This window comes from Suricata suricatta, chromosome 11 (genome assembly GCF_006229205.1).
Source record: "Suricata suricatta isolate VVHF042 chromosome 11, meerkat_22Aug2017_6uvM2_HiC, whole genome shotgun sequence".
Lineage (NCBI taxonomy): Eukaryota > Metazoa > Chordata > Mammalia > Carnivora > Herpestidae > Suricata > Suricata suricatta.
Window position 1 is genome coordinate 6687952 of NC_043710.1, and position 18270 is coordinate 6706221.

General features: G+C 50.1%; 3 protein-coding genes, 1 long non-coding RNA gene and 1 other non-coding gene across 7 annotated transcripts in view; 2 read left to right on the top strand and 3 right to left on the bottom strand.

Annotated features, from left to right (window-relative positions):
- The window catches only part of SAC3D1 (SAC3 domain containing 1), a 2640-nt gene extending 2297 nt beyond the window's left edge, over positions 1-343 (bottom strand). The window contains exon 1 of the mRNA XM_029956433.1: positions 1-343. This exon is cut by the window's left edge and continues 314 nt beyond it. Within this exon, the coding sequence (XP_029812293.1) occupies positions 1-188 (188 nt within the window). The 5' untranslated portion in view covers positions 189-343.
- A 556-nt stretch (positions 344-899) lies between these two features.
- On the bottom strand, positions 900-11521 carry SNX15 (sorting nexin 15). 2 transcript variants are annotated; one of them, XM_029956431.1, is made up of 8 exons: positions 11264-11515; positions 4673-4708; positions 4356-4476; positions 3651-3766; positions 3415-3562; positions 2947-3090; positions 1744-1998; positions 900-1444 (listed from the first exon to the last, which is right to left on the bottom strand). In XM_029956431.1, exons 1-8 carry the CDS (start codon positions 11360-11362, stop codon positions 1338-1340), a joined length of 1026 nt encoding a protein of 341 aa, XP_029812291.1. In that variant the 5' UTR covers positions 11363-11515; the 3' UTR covers positions 900-1337. The 2 variants fall into 2 exon arrangements, with proteins under 2 accessions (XP_029812291.1, XP_029812292.1); XM_029956432.1 differs by lacking the exon at positions 1744-1998 and having other exon boundaries at positions 11264-11521.
- On the bottom strand, positions 5215-5323 carry LOC115272857. The gene has a single exon (XR_003900507.1). It is a non-coding gene; the product is annotated as a U6 spliceosomal RNA (small nuclear RNA).
- Positions 11522-11989: 468 nt separating the features above from the next.
- On the top strand, positions 11990-17997 carry LOC115306175. Of its 2 annotated transcripts, none has more exons than XR_003915220.1 (2): positions 11990-12641; positions 16118-17997. It is a non-coding gene; the product is annotated as an uncharacterized LOC115306175 (long non-coding RNA). The 2 variants fall into 2 exon arrangements; XR_003915219.1 differs by having other exon boundaries at positions 16138-17997.
- Positions 12635-17997, top strand: LOC115306173 (histone H2A type 1-C-like). Its single transcript, XM_029956434.1, has one exon. It carries the CDS (start codon positions 15288-15290, stop codon positions 15600-15602), a length of 315 nt encoding a protein of 104 aa, XP_029812294.1. The 5' UTR covers positions 12635-15287; the 3' UTR covers positions 15603-17997.
- Positions 17998-18270: the final 273 nt, after the last annotated feature.

The following is an 18270-nucleotide window of genomic DNA, read 5'->3' on the forward strand; positions in this document are numbered from 1 at the left end:
CGGGCCTTGCCGGCGGCCGGCCGCCTGTACTCCTTCACGGCGCGCTGTGGGTCCGCGCGGGGCCGGTCGCCGCGGCACCCCGGCGCCACCTCGAAGCGGTGCAGGCGTCGCTCCTTCTCGCGCTGAGCGCGCTCGGCGGCCGGACACATGTCTGGGCACATGCCCACCGGCAGCTTGCAGCCGGACATGGGTAGGCGGAGAGGAAAGGACAGACTCTCAGCATCCCAGGGACCGCGGCGGCCACTAGCTCCATTCTACCCGAGGGCTGGCGGGGCCCGGCGGAGCAGGCTGATGCCAGCTGATGCCAGCCTAACCCCCCCCCCACCCCCGAGGCCAACTGTCCCCACCGCCCAACTGGCAACCGCCGTCCTTTCAACGACTCTTGTCCCCTCCCACAAAGCCTCCAGCACGCCTCCCAGGACGCCCCGCGTTGTAGTTCAGCGCCAGCACGTCCGGCTCCGGCGCTCCTTAAGCCTCAGAGAAGCACGGCGGGAAGTTCAGCCCACTCCCATGATACACCAGTTTGTAGTCCCTTCCGCAACCAATCGCTTTGCGGGAGGGGCGGGGAAGGAATGGAGCCACGCTTTCCCAGGTTTCAGCCCGCCCAACCCTCACTCTTCGCCTCTGGGCACCACCCAAAATGGCTAACGCTAATTTGGGTTCCTCTTCATCATCCCTTTCATCCAATAAGCTAGTTCAGTCGGCCTTACTGTCATTCTCTACTCGTTTCCCTGGTGACTTTTCTCCCCATTTTCTAGATCAGGGGTCAGCAAACTTTCTGCAAAGGGCCAGATAGTAAATGCTTTGGGATTTGCAGGTCAGAACTAGTCAACTCTGCAACTATTCACTTCAGCTGGCGCAGTGAGAATGCAGCCACCGACAGTATTAAATGGATGAGCCTCTGTTCCACAACATTTTATTTTTAGATACTGAAATTTGATGTCGTTTTCACCTGTCCCAGAATACTATTCTTTTGATTTTTTTCAATTATTAAAAAATGTAAAAACCTTTCTAGCTCATGGACCTTACAGAAAAAGGCAGTAGGCAAAACGTGGCTGCTGGCCATAGTTTGCAGAACCCTGTTCTAGATGGCTAAGTTTAGGACCAGAGATGCTGCTCACACAAGATAGACAGGATCACAAGGATGAGTCCCTGATTCCAAGGTGGCAGACGTCGTCAAGGAGCTTCAGATTCATTATTTGTCTCATTCTTGGTCCAGTTACATACAGAAATGACCCTAGAGTTACAAGACCAGGATATAGGGTCGGGCCCCAGGGATGGTAAGAGGGGAAGGCTGGCAGTGCTGGAGCTAGTCCTGCATAGGGGTTCACGCCCTCTCAGGGTGGGAGTTGGGACAGATGCCGGTGCAAGATTTCTTCTGCCCGCTTTAGGTACTCGGCTGCCTTCTTCTTCACACCCTCCCGGCGGGCAGGGGATGGGTCACCTACGGGGAGAGAATGGTTCAGCTGAGCCACCTGGGTTCAGAAGCCCTGGTCCGGCCCCTTACGGTTCACAGAGCATCAACATGCATCCCTCCCCCACCCCCGCCCCAGGAATCAGATTAATTCTCCCCATTTTACAAATAAGAAAATTGAGGCCACAAGAGGTAAAGAAACGGCCCAAGGTTATACAGCTGGTCAGTGACAAACAATTCTGATCCTTGACTTGTTTTTCACGTTCCCTTCCATTCGCTGCAGTATCTGAAATTCCCGCCCTGACATTCCTCCTTCCAGTCCTACTCACCGGGAACCCCCTGCAGCAGGATGTGCACGCCGTCCCGATAGCCCTGCAGGGCTGCAGGGTAGGCACCTGCCTTCTCATCCCGCAGAGCCTGGCTGATGAGCTCTGTGGCTTGGCTCAGATAGGCAGGGACGGGTCGTCCTTCCTCCTCTTCCTCCTCCTGCCCTCCGGGCTCCCAGGGCTCCTGGTCCAGCCTTTCAGACTCTACCTCCATGGCTGCCAGCTCACCCATGTGGGTTGGACTGGGGCCCACACCTTCTACAATCAGATATGGAGGACTCAGGCCAGATTGGCCCTCCCTTTCCCAGGGCCTGCTGCCCAACCCCAGGCATCTCTTGCCCATCAAGGTACCGATCTGTCTCACGTGAAGGGAAGCAATGCCTGAGCAATTCAAGAGCCATTTGCACATAGCAAACTAGCCACGATCTATTTAATCAATGCAGTTCTTTATAAAAACAACAAGAAAAAAAATGACTTTCCTAATTCTTTCCTTGGGTACACATTAACATTAGTTTGTAAGGTTTGGGTCACTGGGCCTACTCTCCTGACTATAGTTGATCTACAAATCTTAAGATTTCTCTCCACAAAGTTTAACTGAAGGATGCTAGAGCAACCCTGCCAGGCGAAGGATAGAAATGGTCCAATTCCAACTTGCAATCTGAGAATAATGAATTCTGAGAATCTCAGGTCTTCTAACTTCAGCTGAGAACCGCATCCATGGGCAAGGGGGTGTCTTGTGGTGCCCCCACCTGCCAGCAGCTGCTGCAGGGTCTCCTGTGCTGCTCTCTGAGTCCAAGCCTCACCCCTCCCCCATCAACAGGCCTCTCCTGCCTTAGGATCTGCAGTGTGGCCCTGAGCCAGCCGGGAAACCCCCACCTTGGGCTTCCAATGGAAGGAACTCAAACCCTCCCAAGACAGTGTGACCCCTGCCCATTCCAAAGCTTTCTCAGGGTGGGATCTCTCGGAGGGAAGTGGCTCATTTCCTTCCTCTGCAGTTGCTCACTGTCCATGGGCCTCCAGCATATGAGCCCTGGCACAAGGCACCTGCTCCTGATTCTCACGAAGGCTGCCCATTGCCAGAAGCGGGGGGCAGGGCAGGGGTGCCTTTCTAGGATTCACACAGGCACTACCCAAGCTAGTTGGTGGCTCTGCCTACCCTCCTTGCCCTTACGTCAGCCTCCCCCACTGCTGATCCCAGCTTGTTACCTTCCCTGGAGAACGGGTCGAAGAGGGCAAGCTCAGCCTCTGTGAGGGGGCCTCGGGCAGGGGAACTGGATGCCTCCTCGGTGCTCCCACAGTTAAAGAGGAGATCCAGAGCCTCCTGAGCAGGGCTGGATGGTGGGGGATCCGCTGGGGAATAGAACATTGGTGACATTCATGCCTGACCCTGTCATTTCCCAGCTTTCCAAATGGAATTCCATCTCACTAAGTCCTTGTGGCACCCAAGGGCACAGATAAGCCCATGTTTAGGGTTTGTACCCATTTTACAGATTAAGAAACTCCAGCCTAGAAAAGGAAGATGGCCTGACTAGAGGTCCTCAGCAGGTAGAGGTGCTGGAACATACCCTAGAATTTTTACTGGGGCAAATCTTTGCTGGGGAGAAAGTGTGTGCCCTTCCCCTTCCCCACCCCCAGACCCCCCCGGCCCCGGTGCCCTCCCCACCCCCGATGTACCTGGCACCTCCAGTTCCTCAAGGCCTCTCCTCTCTGCAGGGAGCGGCTGGGGCAACCAGGGCTCCTCAGGGGGCAGTGTGGGGATCAGCGGGGGTGGCAGAATGTGCGAATCCCTGGACATGTCAGAGGGCCGCGTTACCTCCCCACCCTGAGGGAGAGAAAGACAGGGATGGGGGAGTCTCCGGTGCGGCCTCTCGGGCAGGTCCTGGGGAGGGGGGACGAGCAGGTGCACGTACCCGGAAGAACTCCTTGAGCTGGGGGCTATTGTTGAGCGCAGGGATGTGCACCGTGAAGCGAAGCAAGTCCTCAGCCCCCTTCCGACGCTCCTCAATCACAGAGGCCTCGAACCGGCCTGCAGCACCCCCCAGGGGAGGGGTGTAGGGAAGGCAGTGATCATATATTCCACTTAATACATATATTTCACTTAGGCCAGTATAGCCAAAATAGTCTCCTTTGAACATGTGATCCATATATAAATGACCAAGGTCGTTAACATTCTATTTCAGGGTACACTCACTCCCTAGGCACACCTCAACTCAGACTCCCCATATCTGGCTCACAGCTGCTGTTTTTGGACAGCGAGGGCCTACAGGGTCATGGTGGCCTATGGGGAGGCATTCTGGTTCTGCCACTTACAGGCCGAGCCCCTTCCTGACCCTGTGCTTCAGCTTCCTTGTCTTGAAAATGGAGTTAACGAACACGGGATGTTAAAGGGCTTGAGACACACAGTACAGGCTAGGCTGCTCTGAGCCTCGGTTTCCCCCTGTGTGGAAGGAAGTTGTCCCTACGGGCCCTTTGGCTCCCCCAAGAGTTTCTCTGTTGGGGGTTTTGGCTCCCCTCATCCAGCCCCTACCAGCAGGGGTCCCCCTTGCCCACCTGTCCCTCCATCAGTGGCCTCAATGCTGGGTTAACACCCACCATGCACCCGGGCCGACACTCACCGAACACCTGGGCCCTGGGGAAGGCGGGAAACTCCTCCATGCGGCGAAAGAGGTTGCGGTGGGTGTAGGCCAAGTCTCCGTGCAGCTTGCGGAAGTCGCTGTACCGCTTCCAGACCACCACCTACGGAGGACACAAGACTTGACCCAGGCTGGCAATGGTAGAAAGAGGCTTCCCCACCCCCAGCGTGGGCCCAGCGCAGGTGTGCGATTGGGGGTTAGCACCCCCTCCTCCCAGGGCTGTGGAGTTACCCGTTGTTCCTTTACTGCTCCCGCATCTGGAATTGGGGAGTGGTCCCCCTTCCTCCCAGGAGCCTCACCTCTTTGACATCCTCTGGGTCCCTCTTTGAGATGAACTGAGGAAAAAAGGCAAGAACTAGGTGAGACCAGAGACTGACATCTGACACCCCATCACCCAGTCAAATCTAGAGATGCGGCCCAGGTACCTCCCAGCCCCCCCTCAAAGGGGCAGTGGCCTTTGGCTGTTGACCACTGGTATCAAGGTGTTCTGGCTCCAAGGCTTTGTGTGCCTTGGAGCAGTTTTTTTATTTTAATTTTTTTTAATGTTTTATTTATTTTTGAGAGAGAGTGATAAACAGCCTGAACAGGGGAGGGTCAGAGAGAGAAGGAGTCACAGGATCTGAAGACAGACTCCAGGCTCTGAGCTAGCTGTCAGCACAGAGCCTGATGCGGGGCTCAAACCCATGAACCGTGATATCATGACCTGACCCCAAGTCGGACGCTCAAACGACTGAGCCACCCAGGCGTCCCTTGAAGCAGTTTTTCAACCATGTGCCAGTACCGTCATCTGCCAAATGCAACGATCCCTAAAGATCCATCTAGACCCCTTGGTCCTCAGCCCAACTTTTAGCCCAGTTCCTTCGCGAATTACATGTCATCCTTGTGCATCGGCCACACTAACCTTCTCTGTATCATTCCAATTGTAGCCTACGTGCCACCTACGAGAGCACTATTTCAGTTCCTTCAAAGGGCCAAGTCCCTGCATTTCATACTGAAACTAAAGAACCTCAAGTTCTCCAAAGAATCAGGTTCTGTCCCAGGAGCCACTCCTTCCTTAAGTGAGGAAGAGTCTGTGGGCAAACGCTCTCCAACGCAGAAGACCCGTCACTGAGGTTAGGATCTCGTGAAGAGCAGACTGCGGTCTGAGGTGGAAAGAAGACCCTGTGTTCACTATGTTATATTTCTAATAATTAGGGGGCGCCTGGGTGGCTCAGTCGGCTAAGTGTCCCGCTTCAGCTCAGCCATGATCTTGCAGTTTGTGGGATGGAGCCCCGCATCAGGCTCTGTGCCGACAGCTAGGAGCCTGGAGCCTGCTTCGCATTCTGTGTCTCCTCCTCTATCTGCTTTTCCCGTGCCCATGCTTTGTCTCTCTCTGTCTCTCAATAATAAATAAATGTTAAAAAAGAAAAGAAAAGAAAAGAAAAAAAGCCTGGACTATCTGGTAGTTTTCAAAACATCTCCTTTTGATTATCCTAGAGGCTTAGGTGGCAGATATGAACACGCTCATTTTACGGAAGAGGAAATGAAGGCTCAGAGAGGGGGCGGGGCCCATGCAAGATCACACACCAGGTTTTTAAATGGTCTGGTAAAGGGTTAGTATCCAAAATATATAAAGAACTCCTACAACGCAACACCGAAACCCAAACAATCCAATTTAAAAATGGACAGAGGGACTGAACAGACGCTTCTCCAAAGAAGACATCTAGATGGCCAACAGACACATGAAAAGACACGTCACTCGCCATTGGAGAAATGCAGACCAAAGCCACCTCATACCAGTCAGACCAAAGAGATAAGAAGTAACAAGTGTTGGTAAAAATGTAGAGAGAAAAGAACCCTTGCGCACTGTTGGTGGGAACGCAAACTGTATGGAACACAGTCCTACAAGATGAAAAATGGAAATACCACTGGATCCAGGAATCCGACTTCTGGGGATTTACCCAAAGAAAACAGAACCACTCATTCAAAAAGATATACACACCCTATGTTTACTGCAGCGTTGTTTACAATAGCCAGACCTCGGAGGCAGCCCAAGTGTCCGCTGATGGATGAATGGATAAATAAGATGTGGTACATACATACAACAGACTGTCACCCAGCCATAAAAAATGAAACCGGGGCACCTGGGTGGCTCAGTTGGTTAAGCGTCCGACATCAGCTCAGGTCATGATCTCACTGATCTCACTGATCTCACTGTTCCTGAGTTCGGACCCCGCATCAGGCTCTGTGCTGTAGGCTCAGAGCCTGGACGCTGCTTCGAATTCTGTGTCTCCCTCTCTCTCTTCCCTTCCCCCACTCATGCTCTGTCTCTCAAAAATGAATAAACGTGAAAGATTAAAAAAAATAAAGAAAGAATGAAATCTTGCCATTTGTGACAACATGGATGGGCCAAGAAGAAATTATGCTACATGACATAAGTCAGACAGAGAAAGACAAATGCCACATGATTTCACTTATATGTGGAATCTAAACAACAAAGCAAAAGAAACAAAACCAGAAACAGACTATAAATACAGAGAACAAACTGATGACTGCCAGAAGGGAGGTGGATGGGGGATGGGTGAAATAGATAAAAGGGATTAAGAGGTGTAAACTTCCAGTGGTACAATAAATAAATCATAGGGATGAGAAGCACAACATAGGGAATACAGTCAATAATACTGCAGTCATTTTCTATGGTGACAGATGGTCAAGTACACGTATCGTGGTGAACGTTTCATAATAAATATAAACGTCGAATCACTATGCGGCACACCTGAAACTAATAAAATATCGTCCGTCAACTAAACCTCAGTGAAAAATAAAAACTCTTGGGCCGCCTGGGTGGCTCAGTTGGTTAGGCAGCCGACTTCAGCTCAGGTCATGATCTCACGGTTCGTGAGTTTGATCCCTGCGTCAGGCTCTGTGCCGACAGCTCAGACAGAGCCTGGACCTGCCTCAGAGTCTGTGACTCCTTCTCTCTCTGCCCTTCCCCTGCTCACGCTCTGTCTCTCTGTCTCTCAAAAATAAATAAACATTAAAAAAAATAAGTAAGTAAATAAATAAAAATTCTTTAAAAATCACATAACAGGGGCGCCTGGGTGGCTCAGTCGGTTAAGTCTCCGGCTTCGGCTCAGGTCAGATCTCACGTTCGTGGGTTCGAGCCCCGCGTCAGGCTCTGTGCTGACAGCTAGCTCAGAGTCTGGAGCCTGCTTCTGGTTCTGTGTCTCCTTCTCTCTCTGCCTCTCCCACTCTCATGCTCTGTCTCTCTCTGTATCAAAAATAAATAAAACATTAAAAAAAAAAAGCTAAAAATCACATAACAAGTAAGAGGGACAGCTAGGACCAAAATCCTGGCTTTTGCTTTTCACAACAGACTTGCCTAAAATATCTTACGTAAAAGAAACTAGATTTTAAAAAAATGTTTTTTCAAATGTTTTATTTATTTTTGAGAGACAGACAGCATGAGCAGGGGAAGGTCAGAGAGAGAGGAAGACACAGAATCTGAAGACGGGCTCCAGGCTCTGAGCTAGCTGTCAGCACAGAGCCCAAAGCAGGGCTCGAACCCATGAACCATGAGATCATGACCTGAGCTGAAACCGGACGCTCAATCAACTGAGCCACCCAGGCGCCCCAAAGAAACTAGATTTAAAAACTGTTGAGAAATACATATACCTGACAAAAAACTCATATCCAGAATATATAAAGAGCTCCTACAAATCAATACTAAAAAAACAACTCCACTTTGAAAACTGGGCTACCTGGGTGGCTCAGTCGGTTAAGCATCTGACTTCAGCTCAGGTCATGATCTCACAGTCCATGAGTTTGAGCCCCTAGTCAGGCTTTCTGCCAATAGCTCAGAGCCTGGAGCCTGCTTCAGATTCTGTGTCTCCCTCTCTCTCTGCCCCTCCCCTGCTCACACTCTGTCTCCCTCTTAAAAAAAAAATTTTTTTTAACTGAGCAAAATATTTGAGCAGGCACCTCCCACAAAAGGACATGTTCGAATGGCCAATAAGATTATGAAAATATGCTGAACATCGTTAGTCATCAGAGAAATGCCAATTATACTGCAATGAGAAGTTGCTCATCCACCAGCCTGGAGTGCCGGAAACCGAAGATGCTGATGATATCAAGTGCCGGTGAGACTAGGGGTATAAAACAGCACAAGCACTTTTGAAAACTGGTAATTTCTTTCTCTTCTCTCTTCCTTCTCTTCTCTTCAGATTTAATTTTTAAGTAACCTCTACACTCAACATGGGGCTCAAACTCACAACCCCAAGTTCTACTGAAAGAGCCAGGCAGGTGCCCCGAAAATTAGGGATTTCTAAAATTTATTTGAGAGAGAGTGTGCACGAACACAAGCTGGGCAGGGGCAGAGAGAGAGAGAGGAATAAGGAAGGAGAGATGGAAAACCCGGGGCAGGCTCGGCACTGGCAGCACGGAGCCCTACTCGGGGCTCGAACTCACCAACCACCAGGAGATAATGACAGCCGAAACCAAGAGTCAGATGCTGAACCAACTGAACCAAAACCGGTAACTTCTAGAACAACTACGCATGTACCAATCAAATGACCCAGCAATTCCACTCCTAAGTACATACCAAGCAGAAATGGATGCACAGTGCACAGGTCCATAAAAGACTTGTACACGAATGTTCATATAACTTTACTTGTAACAACGGAAACATTTTTTTAGACAACAGGAGAATGAATAAAGAAGTGGTGGTATATTTACCCAAGGGACTACTTCCACATGGCAATAAAAAAGAATCAACTACTATACATTCAACAACATGGATGAATTCCAAAAGCACTGTAGAGAGTGACAAAGGCCAGACACAAAAGACTACTTGCAGTGGATGATTCCATTTGTACGAGGTTTGAGAACAGACAAAACTAACCTATGGCAACAGAAGTTAGGTCAGTGGTTACCTCTGTGGGAAGGACTATAGATTGGGAAGGAACAAAGAAAGACAATTTCTATATCCTGGTCTGAGCACTGCCTGTACATATACACATGTAATGTAAAAATTACTGGGGCGCCTGGGTGGCTCAGTCAGTTAAACAGCTGACTTCGGCTCAGGTCATGACCTCACAATTCGTGGGTTCGAGCCCCACATCGGGCTCTGTGCTGACAGCTAGCTCAGAACCTGGAGCCTGCTTCAGATTCTGTGGTTTCTTCTCTCTGCCCCTCTACTCACGCTCTGTTTCTCTCTGTCTCAATAATAAATAAAAACATTGAAAAATTTTTTATTTTTTGGTTTGTCAGGTGATTTTTTTTCATTTTTAAGTTTTTATTCAAATTCCAATTAGTTACCATAAAGTGTAATGTTAGTTCCAGTAGAATTTTGTGACATTTCTACTTTTATTTTTCTTTTATTTATTTTGAGACAGAAAGCGTGAGCAGGGTAGAGGCAGAGGGAGAGAGAGAGAGAAAGAGAGAGAGAGAGAGAGAAAGTGAGGGATCCCAAGCAGGCTCTGAGCTATCAGCAAAGAGCTGGACTCGGTACTTGATCTCATGAACCTCAGGGATCGATCTATGACCTGAAACTAACTCAACAGCCAGAGGCTCAACCGACTGAGCCACCCAGGTGCCTGACAGATCTGCCTTTTTTTTTTTTAATTTTTTTTATTTTTGAGAGACAGAGAGAGACAGCATGAGCAGGGGAGGGTCAGAGAGAGAGGGAGATACAGAATCTGAAGTAGGCTCCATGCTCTGAGCTAGCTGTCAGCACAGAGCCCGACGCGGGGCTTGAACCCACAAACCATGAGATCATGACCTGAGCCGAAGTTGAAGTCGGATGCTTAACCAACTGAGCACCCCCCCAGATCTGCTTTTAAATACGGGTCTGTCTGCAAGGGTAATTAAGAAACTAGCTGCACTGGTTCTCACGAAGATGGCAGACAAATGGGGATGGTAAGGGAGGGAAACGTATTTCCCTTTAAAAGTTATAAAATATATATCAAAATAACACGTTTCCTTGTTTGAAAACAGTGAGACTTCTAGGAAAAGGTCACAGCCCCTTGCCACACCCATCTGGTCTCATCTTCCTAGGGCCAGTCTTTTTGTGAGTTTTTTAGGCCTAAGGAAAGACATTAAGGAGGGGGAAAACTCATTTTAAACATCTAGGATTCTGCACTTAAATCACTTGGGAAGTGTCTTTGTGTTTTTGCTTCCCTTTAAACAGCTACTAATGCACCAGTTTAATAGTTGCCAGGTTCAAAATTCTAAAGGTCCGAAACAATTTATAGTGAAGTCTTCCCCCAACAATTCTTGTATGTCATTCTACAGATATTCTTGAATACTGTTTCTATTTTTTAATTCTTCTCTTGGTTTCCCCCCAAGTATCCATAAAATGTGCTTATAAACGTTGTTACTGCCTCATACATCAACTTTCGTCTTTATCTATTGACTTCCTACTACAACGGTGAAGCTAGAGACTCCTTTGAACTGTATGAATTTTTAAAGCCATAGATGGGTATTTTCCGAAAAAATTAAAAAATGCAGTCTTTTTTTTAAAAAAGGAGCTTTTATATAAATATCAAACAAACCAGTTAACAGAACTTACTCCAAGAGATTGGAGACATAACTAACATGTGGATGGAGCCAGAGTTTTCCTCTTAAAGAAATGCACAGTCTGAACAGCAGACACCACACTTTGGGCGTGGGAACCCACCCCTCCCACTCCGGGAACCTGCCCTCCACGCCCTTTTAAAAGGACAGCGCCCTCCAGGGGCCTCGCCCCCCTGAAGGCTAAAGAAGTAACCGAAGGCTCCTACCGCAGCCTCCCGTTAAAGGGGAAATACATTTCTGTCGTCTAAAAAGGGAGCTTCCAGCAGCTCCTTGCCTTAAGGTAAAACCCGGCCCCCCTCTAATTAAAAGGGTAAAGGTCCTGCCGGGCCCCACCTCACCTGCGCGGTCACTTTATATTCGGTGTAGCCCTTGGGGTGGGTCCGGGGATCGGAGACTGTGTAGTGCCGCAGAAAGTCGTCCTTCGCCTGGCGGGACATGGCCACCGAGCTGGAGCGAGGCTGACCGCCGGCCTCTGCCTCCTCCACGCCGCCCCCGCCCCTCCGGGTCCGTCTCCGCCAGCCACCGCCTCAGCCGGACTGGCGCCCTCCTTCCCGGGACCTAGGGAGCAGTCGCAAGTGACGGCGCAGTTCTCGGCTCCGGCGCGCGGCCAGGGAGCGTCTAAAAAGTTCTCGGTTGTTGGTAAAGCGTGAACTGGGCGATCTTAGAGTAAGGACTGGGGAGGTTGGATCACTCAGCTCTGACCGGCGGTCAAGCCCGCCCCGTCAAGCACCTGCAAGCAGCTTCTCCTCTGCTTCCCAATTCCCTACTTTCATCCATCCACCCAACTTTCATGGTGTCCAATGTGTGCCAGCTGAAGCCAAGTCATTTCCCTGTCTCCCTCCGTAGGATTCGCTAATTCATGCTTTCGGGAAAGGTAAGGGAAGCAAAAAAAAATGCCAGAGGAGGATGGCATCACAAGTTCTGAAGTCACACTTTTTTTATTGTAGTTTCATAATTAATTAATTTATTTATTTATTGCTTAATTTGCATCCAAGTTAGTTAGCATATGGTGCACAATGTTTTCAGGAATAGATTCCTTAATGCCCTTTACCCATTTAGCCCATCCCCCCTCCCACACCCCTCCAGCAACCCTGTGTTTGTTCTCCATATTTAAGAGTCTCTTATGTTTTGTCCCCTTTTCTGTTGAGGAACCTAAGAGTTGTGGGGAACTTAAAAATTAGACCTAAGCAAATCGAAACTTAACTGGTCTGTGCTATTTCTATAACAGTATGAGTCCCAGGGAAAATGAAACTTAACCTGCCCCGCTTGTTCTGCTTCTGTACACACGCTTGGGGCGCTATGTGAAGGGGGGGGTCAGCCATGTGGCTCGACATTGGGGCGGGGAGTACTGGATGTTCAAATTGTGGCGGGACACAATCAGGGAATGCCGAACGTCTGCTCTTAAATATCGGCCAATGTAAGCGCTGTAACAATGGAACGCCCCTGACTTGTTTGGGCAGGCCTATGAAAAGGACGGGTGCCGCCTGCACGGGGCTCTCTGGCTCTCCCCACCGCACCAGCTTGGAGGGAGCAGAGGACCCAGGTTCGAACCTGCGATAAGCGACCCTTGCTGTTTGGCTTTGACTCTGGACTCTGGTGGTTCACTTTTGGGGGGGTCTCCCGAGTTTCGGGCATTACATTTGGGGGCTTGTCTGGGATTTTCTCCCTCAAAGCCCACCAGACCCCAAGTCAATGGGTCATTTCCGACACCGATAGGTAAGTGAGCCGGCTCTGTCTATCTGTCTGTCTGCTTGTTTGTCAGTACCTGACTGTGTCTATTGCACTGTCCATTCAGTAATTCCCGCGCGGGGCCTGTATCTGGAACTGGCAAAGCCCTGGCGGACGCGCTATAGGGCAGTCCGTCGGGAGCAGAAGGAGACGTCCTCCAGCTCCCATCTGAGGCACTATTTGTGCCATCTGGTTTAGGCGCCAACGATCTGTACTAGGGACACTGTTGGGCCGTCTGGTTCACGCGCAACGAGACTCCGTTAGGCTGGGTGAGTGGGATCTAAATTCCCACCGGGAGGCCGGAGAACCGGCTCACCTACAAGGGGTTTTTGCGGGTGACATCTGGCTTACGCGCAGCGATTTATGTGCGCAGCAATCTATGTTTCATGTTTCCCATTGCCTGTTAACCCCTTTCCCTACATAGGTCAAACCTGGTGCGACTGCATATTCTTATAACCCGTACTATTCTGCCTCTTAAATCTTTTTTCTCCGGGGACTGCAGCCCCGCCTCAATCAGTTCGGAAGCTGACTCATCTTCGCACAGCAGAAGCTTGAGGAGGTGCCGATCCAATGAAATAATTAGGTTGTTTTATTCCTTATATTTACCTTCCTATTGTAATGTACTGTCACCCCTTTCCCCTCACCATCATTGCGACTTTTGCCTTAATCCTTGCTATCGGATTGGCGGAAGTTGCCCCGACCGGCTGAAACTGTGGTGAAAGGTTTCTGTTAGCACTCACTTTGCTTTTGTGGATAGGATGTTTTGTTAGCCTCCGTTGTTTTCTCCCTTAGACCTTATTTGTGAACTTAAATCTCTCTGTCTCTCGATTTTCAGCTAGTAGATTGAAGGTTTGGCGGGAAGGTCCGCCATCTTGAAGGTTTGGCGGGAAGGTCCGCCATCTTGGAACCTCCCCACCGACCTATAATTCAGTAACTACTTCCCGTTAGTCACCAGCTCAACCTTCTCTTCTCTACAGAACATGGGACAACGTCAGAGTACACCTCTTTCCCTTCTTCTAACCAATTTCAGGGATGTCTGAGCACGAGGTCATAACTTAAGCTTGGATATCTGCCGATCTAAACTTATCACCCCTTGCCGGTCTGAATGGCCCACTTTCGGGGTCAGATGGCCCTCAGAAGGCACTTTTTGCCTGCCAATAATTACAAAAGTTAGACTCCGGGTGCTCCTACCGGGAAAGGAAGGCCACCCAGACCAGGCACCTTATATCCTCGTTTGGCAAGATCTTGTCGAGAACCCCCCACCCTGGATTTCTCCCTTCCTCTCCTCAGGACCCTGCAAAATCCTTGCGGTCAGACCTGCTAATCCAGCCAGAGCAGTGACACCAACTGCACCAGTCCTCCCTGACAATCAGGACTCACTATTATTAGACCCTCCCCCGTAACTTCCCCCACCTGTAGCCCCAATGCCAGAGCCCGGTCCACAAGCGGAACCACTACAGGAGGGCCAAGCGCCTGTGGGCCTACAGGTGGGGGCAGAGGGTGGGGCTGAAGGACCAGCCAACCGAACGAGGGGGCGAATTCAGCGGGACACAGCACCCCGCACTCCTGACTCCACAGTAACCCTCCCCTTATGGGAGATCGGCCCTCCGGATGATACCAGTAACCCCTGGCTCCAATACTGGCCCTTCTCTACTAATGACCTGTATACCTGGAAAACCCAGAACGCCCGTTTCTCTGATAACCCTAAAGACCTTATCGCCCTTCTAGAAAGCATAATGTTCACTCATCAGCCCACACGGGACGATTGTCAGCAGCTTCCCAGAATCCTGTTTACCGCGGAAGAAAGAGAGAGAGTTCAACTCGAGGCACGGAAATTGGTTCCTGGAGATGATGGTCGACCTACTGTTAACCCTGATCTCATTAATGCAGCCTTTCCCCTGACGCGACCCGGTTGGGATTATAACACCACAGAAGGTAGGGGACGACTGCTCATTTATCGCCAGACTCTAATGGCGGGTCTCCGGGCTGCAGCACGCAAGCCCACTAATTTGGCCAAGGTGTATTCAATAATACAAGGTAAGACAGAAAGCCCTGCTGTATTTTTAGAAAGATTAATGGAAGCCTTTAGGCAGTATACTCCCATGGATCCAGAGGCTCCTGAAAATCAGGCCGCAGTTGTAATGTCTTTTGTAAACCAAGCCGCGTCCGATATTAAAAAAAAAGCTCCAAAAATTAGAAGATTTAGAAGGTAAACAGGTTCAGGATCTACTCCGTATTGCTCAGAGGGTATACAACAATCGAGATGCCCCTGAGGAAAAACAACTCAAAGCCACCAGAGAAATGATCAAAGTTTTAGCCACCGTAGTCCAAGGGGACCAACGACGGGCCCCAAATAAGGATCAATGCGCCCGTTGCAGAGATAAAAAAACATTGGGTTCGATGTGCCTACTGTAAAGAAAAAAGACATGAGACTCGAAGCTGCCCCCAAACCCAACCCCATTGGGTCTCAGTGCTCTCAGAACAATCATGATGTCTGGATGGGGGAACGGGACAGTGAAGCTCACGCCAGGACCTAGGCCTGGTCCACGCAGGCCGAACAATAAATTCCCCGCCGTGGTGCCTTTTGGCAAGTGATTAGGTCTCTTGTGTTCGTGGTTTCTGCCTTTGTTTACGATGTCCGGACGCGGGAAGCAGGGCGGCAAGGCTCCCGCCAGGGCCAGGTTTCGCCCTTCTCGGGCCGGGCTGCAGTTTCTCGTCGGCCGCGTCCACCGCCTGCTCCGCAAGGACCATTGCGCCGAGCGGGTTGATACCGGCGCGCCAGTGTACCTGGCGGCCGCACTCGAGTACCTGACAGCCGAGGTCCTAGAGCTGACAGGGAACACGGCCCGCGACAACAAGAGGACGCGCATCATCCCGCACCACCTGCAGCTGGCCATCCGCAACGGCGAAGAGTTCAACAGGCTGCTGGGCCGCGTCACCATCGCGTAAGGCGACGTGCTGCCCAACATCCGGGCCGTGCTGCTGCCCAAGAAGACCGAGAGCCACCACGAGACCAACGACAAATGATCTGGCAGTCCTCTGAGTTTCCGGAAGCGCTTTCATACCCAAAAGGCTCTGCAAGACTAAAAAAAAAAATCCTACCAAGGTATACTGATAAGGTTAAGTGACTAACCCACTTTTCATTTCTAAGGTAAGTCAGGGACTGGCTTCCATACTTGGGGCAGATTGGAAATTACATTGTGCTTATAGACCCCAAAGCTCAGGGCAGGTTAAAAGGATAAATAGAACCTTAAAGGAGACCCTAACCCAATTGACCGTGGAGACTGGCACTAACTGAGTAGCCTTACTCCCCTACGCTCTGTACTGGGGTCAAAACTCCCCTTGTAAGTTCCGTATCACCTGTTCACTTCCTCGCTAGGTTACTTTTTGGGTGATAAATTCTTCATGTTGACCTTTTACCTGTTATGCCAGGTACAAATATTTTTACCCTTTAATGTTGTCAGTTGTTTCCTCTAACCCCAAGGAGCAAAGACAAAGCTTTCACCCAGAAGCTCCTTGCCCGCGCCTCCCCGCACGAATCCAGACAGCAGACAAGACAGTCCCTGGGCCTGATCGGGACCGACAAAACACCGCCTGGACCTGACCAGGACAACATCACTTGGACCGAGATAAGACCTGCACCGACCAGCCATTATGCTCGCTACACTTGTCCTTCTCTTAGCCTTACACATATTGTCTGTAAATCCCAACCCGCATCAGCCCTTCAATCTAACCTGGGTCATCGTTAGCACCTACACAGGGGATATCCTAGCGCGAAATTCCTCTGTAGCCCCCAAAAACACTTGGTTCCCAGACCTCACTCTCGACTTACAAGACCTTGAATGGGAAAAGACTGACAGCTACAATCCCGCCAGCTCCCTCTTAAAAGAACAATGGTTTTATGTTTGCCCCGGACATAAGAACAGTAACCGGGCCTGGAGGCAAAAGTGCGGGGGAAATGATTACTTTTTCTGCGCAGCTTGGGCATGTGTCAGCACCGGGGACATCTGGTGGTCTCCACCTGTTAAGGATGACTTAATCACCATCCGCAGGGCAGACTCAAGGCCTAAAGATTACTTGAGGGCAGATACACGATGGAAAAAACATTGCAGCCGTAACAATAAATGCAACCCAATAGTTATTTCCTTTACAGAAAAAGGAAAATCTGACGGCCGATGGGAAGCTGGCAACTCATGGGGACTACGTATGTACACTTCACGGCAATCCCTCCCAGGAGCCCTTTTTACTATACGGCTCCTCGTTCGACCAATTACAACCATTAGCGTAGGACCCAATCAGATAATAAACAGGCCCGTAAGACTCCCCACACAGGCAAATAGGCTGCGCCCCTCCACCTCAATGCCACCGACCAAGCAGACCACCCACGCCACTGAAATGACCAAGTTGTCCTACAGAACCGAAGGGGGTTAGATCCGCTTTTTCTCCAGCAGGGAGGTCTATGTGCAGCCTTAAAGGAAGAATGTTGTTTTTATGCTGACCACACGGGGGTGGTTCGAAATTCTATGGCCAAAGTCAGAGAGGGGCTAGCTAAACGAGAACGGGAACAACAGGGATGGTCTGAATCCTGGTTTAACCAGTCCCCCTGGCTAACAACGCTACTTTCTGCTGTAGCTGGACCCCTAATCCTCCTATTTCTCCTCCTAACTCTTGGACCGTGCGTTATCAACAAAGTCACCACCTTTATTCGTGACCAACTCAGCAACATCTCAGTCATGGTCCTCAGAACCCAATATCAACCCCTAGACATAGAGACTGAACTACAATAAATCCGTAACAAAGGATCCAAGACTGGATCCTCCGGTACAAGAGACAGGGGGGAATGAGGAACCTAAGAGTTGTGGGGAACTTAAAAATTAGACCTAGGCAAACTGAAACTTAACTGGTCTGTGCTATTTCTGTAACAGTATGAGTCGCAGGGAAAATGAACTTAACCTGCCCCGCTTGTTCTGCTTCTGTACACACGCTTGGGGCGCTATGTGAAGGGGGGGGTCAGCCATGTGGCTCGACATTGGGGCAGGGAGTACTGGATGTTCAAATTGTGGGACACAATCAGGGAATGCCGAACGTCTGATCTTAAATATCGGCCAATGTAAGCGCTGTAACAATGGAACGCCCCTGACTTGTTTGGGCAGGCCTATGAAAAGGACGGGTGCCGCCTGCACGGGGCTCTCTGGCTCTCCCCACCGCACCAGCTTGGAGGGAGCAGAGGACCCAGGTTCGAACCTGCGATAAGCGACCCTTGCTGTTTGGCTTTGACTCTGGACTCTGGTGGTTCACTTTTGGGGGTCTCCCGAGTTTCGGGCATTACACTGTTTTTATAGTATTTTTGTTTCCCTTCCCTTATGTTCATCTGTTTTGTATCTTAAGTTCATCATGTGAATGAAGTCATGTGATATTTGTCGTGGACTAATTTCTCTTAGCATAATACCCTCCAGTTCCATCCAACTAGTTGCAAATGACTTTTTTTTTTAATGTTTAATTTTGAGAGAAAGGGACTGAGTGTGAGGGGGAGGGGCAGAGAGAGAGAAGGGAGACACAGGCTCCAGGCTCCAAGCTGTCGGCACAGAGCTCTGTGGGGCCTGAGCTCACAAATGAC

Coding starts and splice junctions, on each gene's coding strand:
- LOC115306173 (XM_029956434.1), top strand. CDS start 15,288: ATGTCCGGACGCGGGAAGCAGGGCGGCAAGGCTCCCGCCAGGGCCAGG.
- SNX15 (XM_029956431.1), bottom strand. CDS start 11,362: ATGTCCCGCCAGGCGAAGGACGACTTTCTGCGGCACTACACAGTCTCC. Junction 3,563..3,650: donor AGCTCAAGGAGTTCTTCCGG/GTACGTGCACCT, acceptor TCTCTCCCTCAG/GGTGGGGAGGTAACGCGGCC. Junction 1,445..1,743: donor CCTGCTGCAGGGGGTTCCCG/GTGAGTAGGACT, acceptor CTCTCCCCGTAG/GTGACCCATCCCCTGCCCGC.